Source organism: Chrysochloris asiatica, unplaced genomic scaffold, assembly GCF_000296735.1.
Source record: "Chrysochloris asiatica unplaced genomic scaffold, ChrAsi1.0 scaffold00038, whole genome shotgun sequence".
In the NCBI taxonomy this organism is placed as follows: Eukaryota; Metazoa; Chordata; class Mammalia; order Afrosoricida; family Chrysochloridae; genus Chrysochloris; species Chrysochloris asiatica.
The window spans coordinates 8,859,249-8,877,366 of record NW_006408556.1 but is presented as its reverse complement, the minus strand read 5'-3'; the positions used below and the strand labels follow the sequence as shown (position 1 = coordinate 8,877,366).

General features: G+C 40.9%; 1 protein-coding gene across 2 annotated transcripts in view; it reads right to left on the bottom strand.

Moving 5' to 3' along the window:
• Positions 1–18,118, bottom strand: part of DNAH8 (dynein, axonemal, heavy chain 8) — a 391,134-nt gene that overhangs the window by 13,785 nt on the left and 359,231 nt on the right. For both annotated transcript variants that reach the window (XM_006860428.1, XM_006860427.1), the window contains 2 exons: positions 13,853–14,005; positions 13,585–13,774 (listed from right to left, as the gene is read on the bottom strand). In XM_006860428.1, coding sequence (XP_006860490.1) covers positions 13,585–13,774; positions 13,853–14,005 — 343 coding nt within the window. The remainder of the gene's footprint in view (positions 1–13,584; positions 13,775–13,852; positions 14,006–18,118) is intronic.

Here is an 18,118-nt window from a genome sequence, read left to right as displayed (position 1 = left end):
AGAAATTTCAAGATGCCACTATTGGTTGTTGTGACATAACTCAGGATTTAATTTTTGGCCTATTTCCTTTTTAGTCTGCCTGTCCCACTCCACAATCCCCATTCAGGCCTTTTCCCTAGTGATAAACAGTTCAGGGCCGGCTATGGCTGTTTTGCACTGCCATTTACTGTCACTTTAAATTTTGAGGAGATCTTTGCACATCTCCAGAGGTGGGGGTGGGGTGTTTACTCACTCAAGCACCACCTCTAGTCACCTGAATGGAGGTGCACAGATACAAAAAAAGATAGAAAAGAGTGTCCACACTTATAAATCTCTGTGGTTCTGTCAGGTGTCCGTGGCTGCTCTGATCCTTCCCCGCTTGATCTCGCCCAAGATGGCGGCTCCAGGAACAGCTGAGCGTCTTGGATTAGAAAGCACTTGGTTTCTTGCTTCTGCTACAAATTCCCCTAGCTGTAAGCTTTCCAACCTTCTAAATACTCCTTTATTTGTGGTTCAGAGTTCTGGCACCATCCCCTGAGCCTGCTTGGTCCAGTATTCTGTGTTGTTGCTGCTGGAGCTCTTCACTGCACTTCTACCTGATCCACCATCTTGTTTGTTCTCCCTTAAGGAACTTTTAAGAAAATTGATTGTACAGACTCTGGAAGCATCATCCCTAGAGATTCTGCTATAATTGGTCTGGGGCCCCAGGCATTCGTATTTATTAAGAGCTCTCAAGGTGATTCAAATGTGCAGGAAGGGTTGAGATCCACTGCTCTAATAAAAAGACACGTGAGAGTCATTGATAGCTCAGTGACAAGTTTGGCAAGTGGAGAAAGAAACTACTACTACTACTACTACTATAAGCAAAATATTAGGACAGCTGTCAGTGATATGAGCAGACATTTTTCAGAGCTCCCTGAGACACACATGTTCTCTGGAATGTCATTAATCCAGGCCACTGATGTCTCATGAAAAACTCAGGTACAAAGGAGAGAGCTGGGACTAATTCTCTTGTCAACATTGATTCCCTGTACTGATCTATCATCTGTTGCTGTTTGGTGTCACTGAGTCGGTTCCACCTCATATCAGCCCTATGTACAACAGAAACACTGCTTGGTCCTATGCCATCCTCACAATCTTTCCTGTCCTTGAGCCCACTGTGGCAGCCACTGTGTCCGTCCATCTTGTTGAGGGTTTTTCTCTTTTTCATTGACACTCTCCTTTACCAAGCATAATATCCTTCTCCAGGGACTGACCCCTACTGATAACATGTCCAAAGCATGGGAGACGAAGTTTCGCTATCTTTGCTTCTAAGGAGCATCCTCGCTTTTTCCAAGAGAGACTTGCTCATTCTTCTGGCAGTCCATGGTATATTCAATATTCTTTGCCAACACAATTCAAAGGCATCAATGCTTCTGCAGTCTTCCTTAGTCATTGTCCAGTTTTCACATGCATATGAGGTTACTAAAAATACTATGGCTTGGGTCAGGCGCACCTTAATCTTTTAAGTGACATCTTTGTTTTTGAACATCATAAAGAGGTCTTTTTTTTTTTTTTTTTTTTTTTAGTTTACATTAATTTCCCAATGCAATTCATCATTTAATTTGACTGCTGCATCCATGGATGTTGACTGGAGATCCAAGTAAAATGAAATCCTTGACAACTTTAATCTTTTCCCCATTTCTCACCATTTATTCTAGTTTATGCTTCTTTCCCCTTGACCCAAGCTATCGCTCACTTTTCTCTTTGTTTTTGAACCTATCCACTGTTACTTCAGGCATGGTTCTATTGCTAACTAACTCTTATACTTTCTGCCTTGTTACAGAACATTCTCCCCCACCTTTTACCCTTACTAGAAGCTGACTAAAGAAGTTCTGGCAGCATAGTGGTTACAAGTTGGGCTGCTAATCTCAAGGTCAGCAGTTTGAAGCTACCAATGATTCTGAGGGAGAAAGAGGAGGATTTTTGCTCCAGTAAAAATTTACAGCTTTGAAGCCCACCTTCACCCTATAACTGATTGGAATACCTAAAAGGGGTGGTAGGGTAAAAAAGACTTCTTGCAGAGCCTTTGTAGTGTATAAGACCTTAGGTGGAATCCTAATCCCCATCCAGAACTTTCTAAGGTGGGAAATTCCACTTGAAAAAGACAAACAGACCAGCCTGAAGCAGCTAGAGGAACACAAAATACTTCTTGAAAGAAGGGCCAGCAGGGAAAAATAAAAACAAAAATGTTAGTCTGATTGGCTACTACAAGAACAAGCAAGTTGTTTGCCAGGGAGTCATCAAGGCAAGCAATCAAGTCCCTTCAGACAAGCCTTCTCCCAAGACAGAAACTCAAAGGGAACACATGAGCAGGCTTGTGAGCTTTCTGGTGACCATGCTGGTCTACTGGTGAGAGGAAGTGGAGGGAAAGCAGCACTGAAGAGGTGGGCTGAGTCCAACCAAGTTACAGAGACCCCCATTGACCTGGAGTATGATGAGAGCTGGTTGGCCTGAAGTACGATGAGACCTGTGTACTCCTGAGCCCATGGACAAGGACACAGCCACAGAGGGCTAGAGCTGAGAGTGAAGCACCCAGTTGATATGATGTGAGGGGATATGCACGAGGACGCCCAAACTTGCAGACAGTGCTCATTGGACCTAGTTTCAATGGCTGGATGTTCAGAACCTGACTAGAGGAAGGAAAAGGGGAAATAAAAAATTATATAGAGAGAGATAATTTTTTTTTTTTAAGAAAACAAGTGTAAATTGCTACAATCTGATGAACTTGACCTATACTTACGAATGTAGTAGCTTAAAATACCAACCAAGAGGGAAAGAATCTTTACAGCAAGGATCATTCCCATCCCCATCCCCTCTGTATACAAGGTTGATAGGGATGGGCAACTTAGACATTGGCTACCTAAAATGGGGGAGCTGTAAAGGCATGAAGTGACTGGCTTATAAGTTTTCAAGAGGGAGTTTAAATTCAGAGTATGCAGAGGAAGGTAGAATTCCCACTGAGTGGTTTTCATCCTGTTTAGACAGGTCTGGTGAAAGGAGATGGAGATAAGACTCTCATGATTCAATAGTGAGTAATTGTTATCATAACTAATTGATTGTTGCAATTGTAAAGGTAGAAGTTTTGTAGCAAAAAGGGGTGAGTGGTTGATCTTTACAATCCTGGAGTGGCAGACCCTGGGTACAATCCTGGAGTGGCAGACCCTGGGGCATCAAGGGAGAAGAGTGGGAACAGAGTGGGGGACCCTACCCAGAGAAGTAGTGACACCAGAGATGGAGGCAGAGATGATGACACGGGGAGATGGAGCAGCTGAAGATTCTAGACTATAATCATTCTAGATTCTAGACTCATAGAGGGAGAGGGAATGTGTGCTGGAAGCCTGGGGGCAGGGTGTGCCCTTTGGCTGTTTGAATGATTGTATATTCCTGAGTGTTTTGGTACACATCCAAAAAAAACCCAGCGGGAATAGAAGCAAATACTGTTGAATGATAAAGCATGCAGGGGATTGTAATCATTGCAGAGAAATGAACTGATGTTTCCCCATGTAAACTATCACTCAATTCACAATAAAAACTTAAATTTTTTTTTTTTTTTTTTACAGCTTTGGAAACCCTATACTGGGTAGCTATGAGTCGGAATGGACTCCAATCACATAACCACATCAGAACCTGACTGAACCCTGAAGACACTGCCCTCTCCTTTGTCCCTTTGTGCTTCCACTCCCTATGAGAATGTCTGCTGTTTGAACACACCCTCTGGCCAAACATCCCTTTATCCCTGTGATATGCCAATCTTCCCAGCACTGTGCCTGTTCACTCAGGTTTCTGCCACCATCTAGCTCTCGTCAGTATCCCATCGAGCACCCTGATCTCCCAGCTACCTCACCCCACCATCAACTCCATCCATTTTCTTTACTTTCTTTCCTATTTAGTATAAATCCAAACTTTTAATCATTTGTCCAGCAAAACCCCATTTATGGATGAATCCAAATATCTGCCTTCTTACACCTACACCAGACTGCTGAATGATATCAGAGATCATCACACAACTGCCGCCAGCAGGTTCAACTGGATTCTCAAATTTGCCAAGCAATTCTGCCACATTCACCTCTTTCTTGAACTGCACTCTCCTTAAATCTCTCCTCCAATACCAACTGACTCTCAGTGTACTTCATTTTCTTCCCATCTGAGTCTCCCACCTCCCAACCCACTCCCACTGAGGCTTTTCTTGCCAGCAACCTCCTTGTTGATAAGACCATCTGGCCATTTTTGGTCCTATCTTGCTTGATGTCTGGCAGCATTTGTCACTAGATATTCTTCTCCTCTTTCCAAATCCTCCAAGGCACTATGTGCTCCTTGTTTTCCTCTTACATTCTGTGTAGACATGAGAGGATCATTCAAGAAAAGTTGGCTGATCTGCAGGATGGCAATGCGAACGCAAACAGCAGAATCCTGATGAGAATGTCCAGATAGTAGAAGATGACCAGATAGTGGCAGTGATGAGGGTCAGAGGCAGATGGCATATCCCACATTGACAGGGATGAGAATTCTACACAAGAACTTGAGATGAATCATTAGAGATCGAGAGACAGTAGAGATGAATGGTTTTGAGAGTGGTTGAGGTCACTAATGGAGGGGTGCAAATAGCAGGAGGCCAGGGTCAAGGGCAGAGAGGTGGAAAAGAACCAACCACAGGCAGGGACAGAAGCCAAGGCACTAAAGAGTTTCAAGAGTCAGCATCCTTGCTACGTTCAAGAGGAATGCAAATGACAGCAGGGCCACTAGCCTTGGTGGCCTTGGAGAAGGCATCTTATTTAATAGAGTGGTGAAGCCTGGCCAGATTGTAAGGGACTGAGTGATTAGTAACAAAGATAACTGTATGCAGAGACTAGAGTTACAACAGGTATAGTGGTGACTAAGGCCAGTGCACATGCAGGCAAGGGGGACAAGCTGTTACTCACTCTCGGAGAAACTGCATGGCTTAATAGCCAAGGTGAACTGGAGGCTGCTAGGTGGCTCTGTGGGTTCGCTATTGGGCTGCTAAATACAAGGTTGGTGGTTCTAACCACCCGCTGCTCCAAGGGAGAAAGATGAGGTGTTCTGCTTCCGTAAAATTTATGGTCTCGAAGCCCTATATAGATAGGGTCACTGTGAAGTGGAGCTGACTACATGGCAGTGAATTGGTGTTTAGTTTGGTTTAGAGGCATTTGTAGGAGCCCTGGAGCACAGTGGTTAATTGCTTGTTAACTAACCAACAGGTCAGTGGTTTAAATCCACCAGCTGGTCCATGAGAGAAAAATGGGGCTGCTCTTGTTTCTGCTCAGATTTACAGCCTCGGAAACCCTATTGGACAGTTCTACTCTGTTGCTATGAGTCAGAATTGACTTTACAGCAGTGGGTTTGGCTTTTAGGGTTTTAGAGGCACTTCTAAGGTTTCTGCAGTCCTTCTATAGTTCTCTCATTTGGGGTCAGACTTAGGGTAATCCTATCACTCAAACTGAGACTTGTTGTTAAGTGCTGTTGAGTTGGTTCCAACTCATAGCAACCCTGTATAGGGTTTCCGAGAAGTGCTTGGTGGCATTGAACCTCTGACCTTGTAGTCATCCATCAGTGTCCACCAGGACTCAACTGAGGCTTAGGATCTTTGATTCCATTCACCTAGATTCCCTCAGACACTGCGGGATGCTCTGGTTAGACAATAGTATGTATGGGGTCAGTACATGAGTCTTAATCAACTTGACAGCATCAGGTTTTATTTTCTTTTATATATGGGCATGCTTGGAGTCCTGGTGTGGCACTGTCAGATAAGCACCGACTGCTAACTGTAAGGTTGGCTGTTCAAACCCACCAGCCATTCCTCAGAAATCCTATACAGGGTCGCTAGGAGTTGGAACTGATTCGATGGCACTTAACAACAACAACAACAACATGGGGCATGCTTGGAATTGTTCTGGATTAAAAGAAAGCCCCCAGTTCCTTGGAGGCCTAGAGCTTCAGTAACCATTGTGGATATGCTGCCACCTCGACAAACGACAGGCTGTGACAACGTTCATCAGGGCAAGTGTTCAGAAATGGCTGCACGCTAATGCTGTTGCCCTGAAAACATACACACAGATGATGTTTACAGCAGACACAAGCTAAGAGGACAAAAATGATCCATCTCCTTGCTTCAGCAACATTCCCCTCTAACTGAAAATCTTGATTTATATTAGTAAGTAAGTTACCCCTGGCATTGCTGTAACAGACTACCGTGGTTTGTCAAGACACTAAGAGAAAATCAGAAAAACTGTCGCCGTTTGGCATTAAAATGGCATCAAGCTCCAGATTGAGTTAAACATTAGGGAAATAACGAGACTGCACGGCTCAATCTAATACAGAGGTGTGAGACCCTGTGAACGCACCCCGCCTGAGCCTCTATTTCATTTGCAGCACCTGTGAGTCATATCCAACATCAAATGGCAAAGCATGGCTATCAATTACAAGGTTCTGAAGGACAGTCAGTAGCCTGGCTTGAAGCCAGGCTCATTAAAACTCATATCCTTAGACTAAAACAACACATCTTCATATACAGTATACATTCAGACACACCACCACCATCAACAACAACACCCTCATCATGATCATCACAATCTAAATCATATGTGCATGATATGCTGAAAAGGTATACTTCTGGGAAGAAGAGGCCAAAGAAATCCTTTGAGAACACTGAGAAGACAAGCCTAAACAATACGTAACAGCTAGGAAAATCCAGTACAGCAAAAAACCTCTCCTGGGTCTGAGTCATCAGTTGGGAGGCAAATGCATGCACTGAAAAGCTGTATCCATTGAACAAATATCACAGGGTCACAAATACAGAGAGCCTGACTATTTTAATAATCAAATCTAATTGCCACACAGTTGAACTCATCAATTGCTACAGAAATTATCATGAAAGGGGCCAAAAATACCAGATTACCTCTGCGGGAGCTAACTCAGCTTCTACAAATATGACAAAATATCAGGCCACCCATAAGGCAAAAAACAGTGCTACAAAAACAGACACTGGCCAGGGGATGAACAAGCCATGTCACCAGTCCTCTGGGTGGTGAGCTTCAAAGTCACTTAGGCCTGAAGGCAATTGCTAGAGGTATAATGGAAAACACACATCAAAGCACACGGGATACCATTATTATATTTTAAAATGATAAGATAACTGGTCATATATGGACAAAACTAAGACTGAAAATGTTTTATAATCTGCTTCATAGTCCGATGATTTTGACTATACATCTGTAATGAAACTGTGGCCTCTTTGTGTTTTTTATTTAAATGTGTTTTATTTATATGTTTAAAGCATGTGCTTGTGTTTAATGTTTACTTCAGTGTTCTGAGCCAAAGAAAGCACTTATTTCATTGAAGACATCTGCGTTAGAAGATACAAACCCCAGGAGAAATGCATTCACATTGAGAAATAAACAGTTTGTTGATGTCAAATAGTGGCCAGAGAGTCATCCAAGCAGAAAGGACTTTATCTGTGAACAAGGAGTTGCTGGAATCTTTATGTTTTCCAAATCTGGCCAAGTGATGCAGAACAAAAAGTAATTTGTCCCTCATGTCAGGAGAAGGAAAATGAATCAGAGAAGTGATTAGTGTGCAGGAAAAGTTGCCCTCCAGTCTTCTATGCTACTGGCAGGAAAAAGTCATGTTGAAGTAAGTGCAAATTCCTACAATTTGATGAACTTGACCTATACTTATGGATGCTGTTGTTATTAAGTGCCATCAAATAGGTTCCAACCCTTAGCGACACTGTATAGGGTTTCAGAGGAGCAGCTGGTGAGCTTGAACCACCAACCTTGCAGTTCAAATGGCTTTGCAGCCTGGCACATTACTTATGCAGTCTGGCGCATACTTATGGCTGTAGTAGCTCAAAATATCAACTGAGAGGGAAGGAGTGTTCACATCAAGGATCAAACATATCCCCTCAGTATACTGGGTTGATAGGGACGGGCAACTTAGACATTGGCGATCTAAAATGGGGGGCAATAGAGGCACGAACTGACTGGCTTACAAATTTTCAAGAGGGAGTTTAGTTAAGAGTGTGCAGGGGAAGATAAAATCCCCACTGAATAGTTTTCATCTTGTCTAGATGGGTCTGGGGAAAGGAGATGGGGTTAGGACTCTTTTGATTCAATAATGAGTAATTGTTACCATGACAAATTGTAATGGTCACAACTGTAAAGGTAGACGTTGTGTAACATAAAGGGGGGAGTAATTAATCTTACATTCCAGAAACAGAGGACCCTAGAACCATCAAGTGAGAAGAGCATGAGCGGAATGTGGGACCCTATCCAGGGAAGCAGAGACACCAGAGACAGAGGTAGAGATGATGGCATGGAGAGAGAGCATCTGAGGACTCTAGACTCATGGAAAAAGATAGGCTGTGTGCTGGCGGCCAGGAGGCATGCTTGCAGAATGTTCCCTTTGATTGTTTAAATGATTTTATATCCCTGAATGTCTTTGTGTACATTAAAAACAACAACAACCAAAACGAAACAAAAAAACCAGAGAGAACAGAAGCAAGTACTGTTAAATGATGATGCATAGAGGGGTTTTATAATCATTGTTATGAGGCAAAATATGAAAGGATGAGTGCAAAACTGATGTTCTCCCATGTAAACTATCACTCAATTCACAATAGAAGCTTTAAAAAACAAGCCCACTATAATATTCACAATATTTTGTTGAATAATCATCTAGCTTTCTCTTTAGACATACCTTAGTATTAACATAAAATTTTTCATGAGTAGTTTATAGCTTGAATTTTTAAACTTCAATAATTTCCATGCCCACAAATATAATCTTGTAGCATTACTTTTAATTGTTCATAGTATTCAAATATATTCATATATGATAACACCAAATAGAAATACCTTCATATGTTTTGCTACAATAAATATACTTAAAATTCTAAAAAAATGTTATAGGTAAGGGTGTGTGTGTGTATAAAATTACTTTGTGAAAAGAGTAAGATACTTAGTCTGGTACTTTCCAAAGCATACAGAGAAAGAATCAAAGTTTCTTTTGAAAACAGAGATGAAGAAAAGATTAATATTATTAACAAGTGACACCAAAAACCAAACCCACTGTTGTCTTGTTGATTTCAATTCACAGTGACCATGCAGGACAGTACAGATCTGCTTCATAAGGTTTTCAAGACTGTAAATCTTTACAGAGACAGACTACAACATTATTCTTTTGTGGAGTGGGTTCGAACTGCCAATCTTTTGGTTAGCAGCCAAACATTTAACCACTGTGACATGTTATTGTTGTTAAGTGCCATCAAGTTGGTTCCAACTCAAAACGACCTTGTATAGGGTTTTCAAGGAGTGGCTGGTTGAGTTTGAACTGTCGACCTTGCAGTCAAGTGCTTATCCAACAGTGCCACACCGGGACATTTGTGCCATAGGGCTCCTTTCAACAATTAAATGTCATACTTAAAGTTTACTAGAAGTTAACTGAAATGTATATCTACATTTGTTGTCTCTAAATAATGTTCTGGTTTGTTCCTGGGTGGTGAAAAAGATTACAGTGCTTGACTGCTCACCCAGAAGTACCTTGGAAGAAAATCCTGACAATGTGGTATTGAAAAATCAGTCCCGGAAAACCCTGTGGAGCACAGCTCTATTCCAGCACATGTTGGGGTTGCCATGAGTCAAATGTGACGCAACAGCAACTGGTTACTGCGTTTGCAACATTTGTTAACAAATTAAAGATTGCTTTGTATCAATGCTTTGCTGCATTTTTAGTAGGGTGAAGAAAAAAAAACAGAATCCTTGAAAGAAATGATGTGCTGAGACAGATGACTTAGTTACTATGTCTAAGGAAAGCCAAGAATGAACCAATCTTACTCCTTTGGTTTCTGAATTTTGAAAACACACTAAAGACCCACAGTTTAAAAAGCACTGGTCTTCGCCTGTGTCTTGAACTCCAAACCTTCTGACACATCTCCCCATTTGAGTATGCCACCAGCACTGCTGTGTCAAATTCGGTGCTACTTCCCTTTCCTCCCATCCGGCCCCTCTTCCAGTCAGTGCTCTGTGTCCTGTACCTTGCATTCATCCTAAACCATGCTCCATCAAATCTCTTCCATCTTGTGCCTTTAAGAGTTTCATTGCTCTGGACTCTCATAATCCGGGCCACTCTCCACCTGCTCTTGGGACTACCTTCTGGTCTTTGGTGACTTCCTGTTGCTTGACTTTATAATAAAACTCCAACTCCAACTCCAACCCCATTCCCTCCCCTTAACGTCTTTGCTTGTACAAACTATACTCACTATTTGCTGTGTAAAGCTCTTTCTAAGCCCTTTCTTGGCAGAATTCATCTTTCTGCCCTCTGTACTACCTTGGACTAGTGAAGCACTTATCACATTACGTTAAAGTTGCGGATGTGTCTGTCTTAGCAACCTCCATTAGGTCAGGATCAGTTCGCAATTCTTTCTCGATTCAAAGTGCTAGCAGAGGTCCTGCAGAATGTCAGGTGGTTAAACAATCCTCAAATGCCATTTCTTCTGGCTACCAAAGCAGGGTTTACCTAATGATAACATACTCAAATTGATGGTGAGAGTAAGGAGGAAAGAACTCAGAGGAGACACTTGAAATCTAAGAGGCATAAAAAAATATCCCACCCTCCACACACATACTTGATGAAAAGTAATTCTGGGGGAAAAGAGATAAATGAATTTTGGGAGCTGTCCTTTACAAATCTAAAGGCTTTTGTTTTTGCTTTTTTTTTTTAACATAATAAATACTAGATGAATAATTTGGTATGCAAAAAAGGTAGCCTGGTTAGTGTTTTAAATTTAGAAAAATTTAAGGCAATTAAAAATGCATGAAATGAATGAAGTGTGTATATGAAGGATGATTAAATGTTTACTTTTAAATTATTCATTGAAGTATTATGCAAAGAAAAACACACAAATCGTAAGTGTACACTTTGATTGGTTTTCACCAAAGGAATAGAGCCATCGAACCAGTATCCAGATCAATAAACAGAACATTCCTAGACATCCACAAGCCCCCTGTCACCGATCACTGCCCCCATGGTGGTAACCCCTATTCTGATTTTTAACAGCACACATCTGTTTTGTCTGGTTTAGACACTTTGTTTTCTATTTGATTTCTTTCACTCAATACAATTTTATACAATTCAGCCATAATGCTGTATGCATTCCATATCCACACATTAGAATTTTTTAATTCTAAAATTTTTGCTGTTTCCCAAATGCAATTATAAGGTGCTGAACTGTGAGATATCTAACATCTTTTAATTTTTGTCAAGAGTTACTTGAATCCAACCAAAATGGAAGGATTCTTCATATCAAGAATCAAGCTTGTATCCTCAGTGCACTGGGTTGACAGGGATGGGCAATTTAGACATTGAGGTTCTGTAAAGGTACGAAGTGGCTGGCTTACAAGCTTTCACCAGTGTGCTTAGTTTTAGAATTAGGGGAGTAAGGTAGAATCCCCACTGAATAGTTTTCCTCTTTTCCAGATGGGTATGGTGAAAGGGGATAGGGGAAGATGGTGGTAGGACTTTATGATTTAATGGTGAATAACTGTTAGCAAGATTAATTGTGATGGTCACAATTGTAATTGTAGAAGATGTGTAACTAATAGGTGGGAGCAGTTAATCTTTCATTGCAGGAACAGGGGACCCTAGGACCATCAAGAGGGAAGAGCATAAGCAGAGCATGGGAGGGATCCCAACCAGAGAAGCGTCGACAGCAGAAACAGTGGCAGAGGCGTTGCCATAGAGAGATTGAGCAGCTGAGGACTCTAAGCTCATGGACTGAGAAAGGCAGTGTGTCTGTGGCCAGGAGGCTGGCTTGCAAAATGTGCCCTTTGAACATTTAAACGAATATGTATCTTTTTTGAAATATTGTTAACTAATGGTACATGGAGGGGATTGTAAACTGATTATATGCCCTGTAAACCTTTACTCAATTCACAATAAAAAATTTAATAAATAAATCTGGCTTGAATCACACACACACACACACACACAAGACTTACTTGAAAGTAAAGCTTTCCACAATGGAATAATACCAAAAGTTGTGTTTTGGGACCATATATACAGTATGGCATCAGACCAGTAACTTTCTCAGCAAAAATTTTTAGACTGAAGGAGTAAATTAAGTCAAATCCCCAAGCACTCTTTCAGAGAAAAAAAAAAGAAGCTGAAGGAAGAAAGACCCATGAAGCTCACCCAATTTAGCTTTTACCACATAATCGGCTTTTAAAATAAACAATTTTAAAATAAATTTAGTTTCCTGGACTTTTGTAACAACTTTGGGATCTTCACATTTAAAGACTAAGATTAAGAGAAACTTTCTTTACTATTTCCAAGAACCTAACCACAAAAAGATGGATTGCTCAAGTAGGGAAAGTTTGTTGCCACCATATTCTAGAAGCAACATGGTAGAAGCAATCTGGAAGAGTTCCAGATTGAATTTGTAAAGCAAATACAGAAGGATCATCTGTGTTCTGCAACTTTTCAAAGAATATTCTAACAATGAGCAAGCTGTCCCTCCAATATAGTTTTATTTAGTCTACATTCACCAGTCAATGCTGCTTTTTAACTATACACATAGTCCAGATTTTTCTATTCCTGGTGTGGTGCTGTAGGTTAATGCACCAGAATGCAAAGCCGTTTGAACTGCAAGGTTGGCAGTTCAAGCTCACCAGCTGCTCCTTGGAAACCCTATCCAGGGTCACTATGGGTCAGAACCAACTTGATGGCACTTAACAACAACAAATAAGAGTACATTGGACTCCTGGTATGGCACTGTAGGATAAGCATTGAACTGAAAACCACAGGTTGGTGGTTCAAGCTACCAGTCATTCCTTGGAAACCCTATACAGGGTCACTATGAATCAGAAATGACTTTACGGCACTTAACAACAACAACAGTACATCAGTTTGAGGACTAAGGTGCACCTAACCCAAGCCATGGTATTTTCAGTAGCCTATTATCCATGTGAAAGTTGGACAATGAATATGAGCGACTATAGAATTGATACATTTGAGTTATGGTGTTGGAGAAAAATATTGAAAGTACCATGGGCTGCCAGAAGAACAAACAAATAAAAATATGTTCATTGAATTAAGATGTCCCATCTTAATCAAACGAGCTTTCACCTAAAGCAAAGCATACAGGGCAGGCAAAGAGGGTTTTTGTTTTATTTTTTTTTTAATCTGTGTTGGAAGAAGTACAGCCAGAATGCTACTTAGAAGCCAGGATAGCAAGACTTCATCTTCCACACTTGGGTCATATTATCAGGAGAGACCAGTCCATGAAGAAAGACATCATACTTGGTAAAGTGAAGGGTCAATGAAAAAGAGGAAAACCTCACCACCACCACCACCCCACCCCACCACCACCCCCGCCAAAGAGATGGATTTGCACAGTGACATCAGTGACATCAGCGACAAGTTCACGAGTTCAAGTGTAACAACAACTGTGAGGCTGGCACAGAACATGGCAGTTTTGTTCTGTTGTGCTTAAGTTCTCTGTGAGTTGAAACTGACTCAAAGGCACCTAACAACAAGAAGAAGAAGAGTACATACCTTGAGGATTAAAGAAGCCAGTCATCCAAAACACATTAGGCCTCCCTTCAAATATCCAAGTGGAAAACTGAGCATTTCTTTCCAAAAGTTCAGTAAACCAGAAGCCCAATGTGGACGAATCCCAAGACACTCTTTTCCAGAGCTGAGGTATACGGGCATCATACATGTTGTCCAGGGCATCTCTCAGATTCTGAAAAAGAGAAGCTAAAATATGTAAACAAGGAAAATCAACAAGAGAGACATGCCAATTTAGATAACAGCAGCTCACCTCACTCATAATGATGGTTCCTTCAATGGCCAGCTTTAGATCACTCAGACTACTGCGAAGTATCGTAATGACTTTTTGCATTCTGTCAATTTCTTGTCTAAGAAATATGTTCATTGAATTAAGATGTCCCATCTTAATCAAACGAGCTTTCACCTAAAACAAAACATACAGGGCAAGCAAAGAGGGTTTTTATTTTATTTTTTTATCTGTCATTTCTTTTCCAGTGACCTCTCCTTTCTCTCTTCATTTTCATCCCCTGGACAGATCTCATTTTAGCCTCTATCAGCCCAAATAAACTCTAAAATATCTCTTGCAGAACCAAATTTTCCATTAACTGCTCCATTCTCTGGGCTTCAAAAGCTACCGTTCAACTGAAATGATTTTTATTTCTTACTGATTACACTCAGTTGGTAATTGGAAATGTACTTTAAGAAGTTGAAATAAAATTGTACCTTTTCTCCTTTCAAATGATTAAGCACTAAGTGTCAGTTAAATATTCTTTTCAGTGTAATATTTATAAGAATACAGTTTGGAATGTTCTCCCCCCCCCCAATAATCCTTACAGAGTCATTATTAGAAATGTCACAGAAAGTTAATACAGCCAAAATCTTTACAGAACAGTTAACAATGAGTATGATTAGCAGAAGTTACCTAAGACCGCTGTTGCCTTGGTTAGGGTGACTCAAGTGAGCCTTTCCTAATCTAATCAGTGAAAATATTTGATTTTGTGGGAGAGCCATTAGGCACCTGTCATTTGTTTCATTTCGTGTATCACTTATTGACCATTTTAAAGAGATCAATATTAAAACCTCTGGGTGTAAGAACAATAAAATATAATACTTATTGGAAAACCAACCAACACATTCGTAAATTTCAATTTAGTGGCATATGCCCAAGAAGAGAGTGACTATAAATACTGGCAGAAATTCACATAGAGATTTGAACTTTCTGCTGGCCATGATGGAAAAAATGCCAGAATAGGAGAGGTACGGATAGATACACGGAGTGAGGACACTGCGCAAAGAATCACCAGGAAGTCAGTAAACTCTTGGACTCTCCAGCACAGAAGCCCACTGCCCCTTCTTAAGTTATGTTATGTTAGAAATGGATGGGCCTCATGAGGGTCATCGGGATGACCCTCTTTATTTGACACAACAGGTCCCTATGGCATCATGAGGTTCCCTATCAACAGCGGTACCTTTGTTTTACTGTATAGCTGAGTCACTTCTGCAGGATGGGAGGTAATGGGGCGCAGGGGAAGGTAAAGGGAAGCAGTGATGCGAAAGTGAACTGTCAGAATGGAACTACTTGTGTAGGCAGCACAAGTGATGTTCACAACACATTCAAGCCTGCCAATCAAGTTCCCTAACCCAGCCCTTCATACCAACCTTCACATATTCTCTTACATTCCTAGTGCCAGAATTTACAGTTTGCACCTGATAGAGCCTCATTCTCTCCTACATCACAAAGCCTCCTTCAGTGACTGAGTAGCAGATGTATCATTCCCCCTAAAGCCTGACCACTCTGAAAATTCACACTTAAGCAAAAAGGAGACAATGGGAATACTTTTGCAACCACAGCAAATGGGAAACTAAGCCAAGCATTGACCACAGTGTCAAACCAATAGCCTAGGAACCTTTGTATGTTTTTATTGTGGTGAAAAAAAGACATAACAATACCCAAAAGAATTGAAAAAAGGAATGCAAATAGATACTTGTATGCTAATGTTTACTGCAGTACTATTCACAAGAGCCATAAGGTGGAAACAACCTAAATGTCCATCAACAGGCAATGGATAAACAAAGTGTGGTACACACATACAATGGGATATTTACTCAGCCATAAAGAGGAAGGAAGGTCTGATACATGCTACACCATGGATGAATCTTTAAAACATGATGTTGAGTGAAGTCAGTCAGTTACAAAAAGACACATATTATACCATCCCACCTATATGAAATATCTAGAACAGGCAAATGTACAGAAATGGAAGCTCATTCCTGGTTATCGGGGTGAGAGAGGAGAAAAATGAAGGGTCATTATTTAGGGGATACTGAATTTCTGTTAAGGTTGATGGAAAAATTTGGAGACAGATCAGTGGAGTCCTGGTGTGGCGCTGTAGGATAAACACTGGACCACAAGGTCAGTTTGAATTGTGAAGTCGGTGGTTGTTCAAACTCACCAGTCACTTCTAGGAAACCCTATGTGGGGTCGCTTTAAGTCAGAACCAACTCAACAGCACTTAACAACAGTGGTGATGGTTGCATAATAAAACGAACATAATTAATGGCACTGAATCATACATGTAAAAATATTGAGATGGAAAATGTTCTGATACATATATTTACTATAATAAAAATATAGATGGTGGTGGTGGCGGTGATGTGCTGTGGAGTCGGTTCCAACTCATAGCAACCCTGTACAGGGTTTCCAAGGCTGTAAATCTTTACAGGAGCAGAAAGCCACATTTTTCTCCCTTGGAACAGCAGGTAGTTTCTAACTGCTGACCTTGCGGTTCACAGCCCAATTCGTAACCACTATGCTACTTCAAAGAGTTCCTGGAATAATTCCATTCTCTGTTAATTGCATTTTCCCATGAACTTTTTGAAGTCCACTCAATATATTTTATTGTGGTAAAAATATATATGTAATGAAACATTTGTCATATACATGTATATGTGTATTAACACAAAACATTTGCCATTTCAATTTAATATGCTAATAGCTTCCAACAATTAGCCTTGTCCTGTTGATGTTGTTGTTAAGTGCTGTCGAGTCAGTTCCAACTCATAAGGACCCCATATATGGCTTCTGAGGCTGTACATCTTTGTGAAAACAGAAAGCCTCATCGTTCTCCCATGGAGCAGCTGATGGGCTCAAACTGCCAATCTTATATTTCATACAATGAAATATAAATCCACCACCCTCCTTGTTCTGCTTAGGGTTTTAAAAAAGAAGTTTACTTGAGAGATTTGCTTAGGAAACAAAACAAAACTAAACTTGTTGTTAGGTGCTGCTGAGTGGACTTCAATTCATGGCAATGCTATGAGACACAGTAGAACTGCTCCACAGGGTTTTCTAGGCTGTAGGATGAGCACTGGACTTCGAACCACAAGGTTGACAGTTCAAACTCCACCAGCTGCTTCTTTGAAACCCTATACAGGGTCACTATGGGAACAACAACAGCAATACAGGAATGAATTTATTGAAATCTGTGACGTTCATTCTCTGCTAGAATATTGCCAGAACAGCGATCTCGGTGGTGAATTGTGCCAGATCAAGCCTGGACAGCTCAATTTATCACAAAGTTTTAAAACCTTCCTCCTGGTAAAAAACCAATTCCTGTGGTCTAATTCTGCCCTCTGAAGTCAGATGTCATTGGTGTTGTTGTTGTTAAGTGATGTGGAGTCTGTTCTGACTCATAGCAACACTGTATAGAGTTTTGGAGTCTGTACTGTGGAAGCAGAAAGCCTCATCTTTTTTCCTGCAGAGTCGCTGATGGACACAAACCACCAACCTTGTAGTTTGCAGTCCATTGCTTATCCTACAGAATGACCACAGTGAAATTATCTAGAGTACATTTTATCTTACTTTCAAATGACAACCTTTGAAGGAAGGTGTTATGGATTGGACTGTGTCTCCCAAAATATATGTTATAAATTCTAATATCTGTGTAGGATCCCCAGTGGCACAGTAGTTAAGAGCTTGGCTGCTAATCAAAAGTTCAGTGGTTTGAACCCATCAGCCACCATACAGCAGAAAAATTTAGCGGTCTGCTCCCATAAAGACTTCCATAGAAGCCCTGTGGGGCCACTCTATACTGTCCCATAGGGCCACTACGACTCAGATATCAACTACAGGCAAAGGGTTCTCCTTTTGTTTTTATATCTGTGGTAAGAATCCCACTTGGGAATGGGCTTCTTTGTTATATTAATGAGGAACTATTAGTCTTTGTTATATCAATGAGGTACTATTAGCAAGGAGCTCTGGTAACCTGGTAGCGTAATGGTTACGAATCGGGCTGTGAACTTCATGCTCAGCAGTTCAAAACTATCAGCTGTTCCACAGGAGAAAGATGAGGCATTCTGCTCCCGTAAAGATTTACAGCCTCGGAAACCCTGTACAAGGTTGCTATGGGTCAGAACCGACTTGACAGCATTTAATAACAATAACATTAGTCTTAGGGGAATCCTGGTATGGTGCTGTAGGCTAATGCATCAGACTGCAAAGTCATTTGAACTGCAATGTCAGTGGTTTAAGCTCACC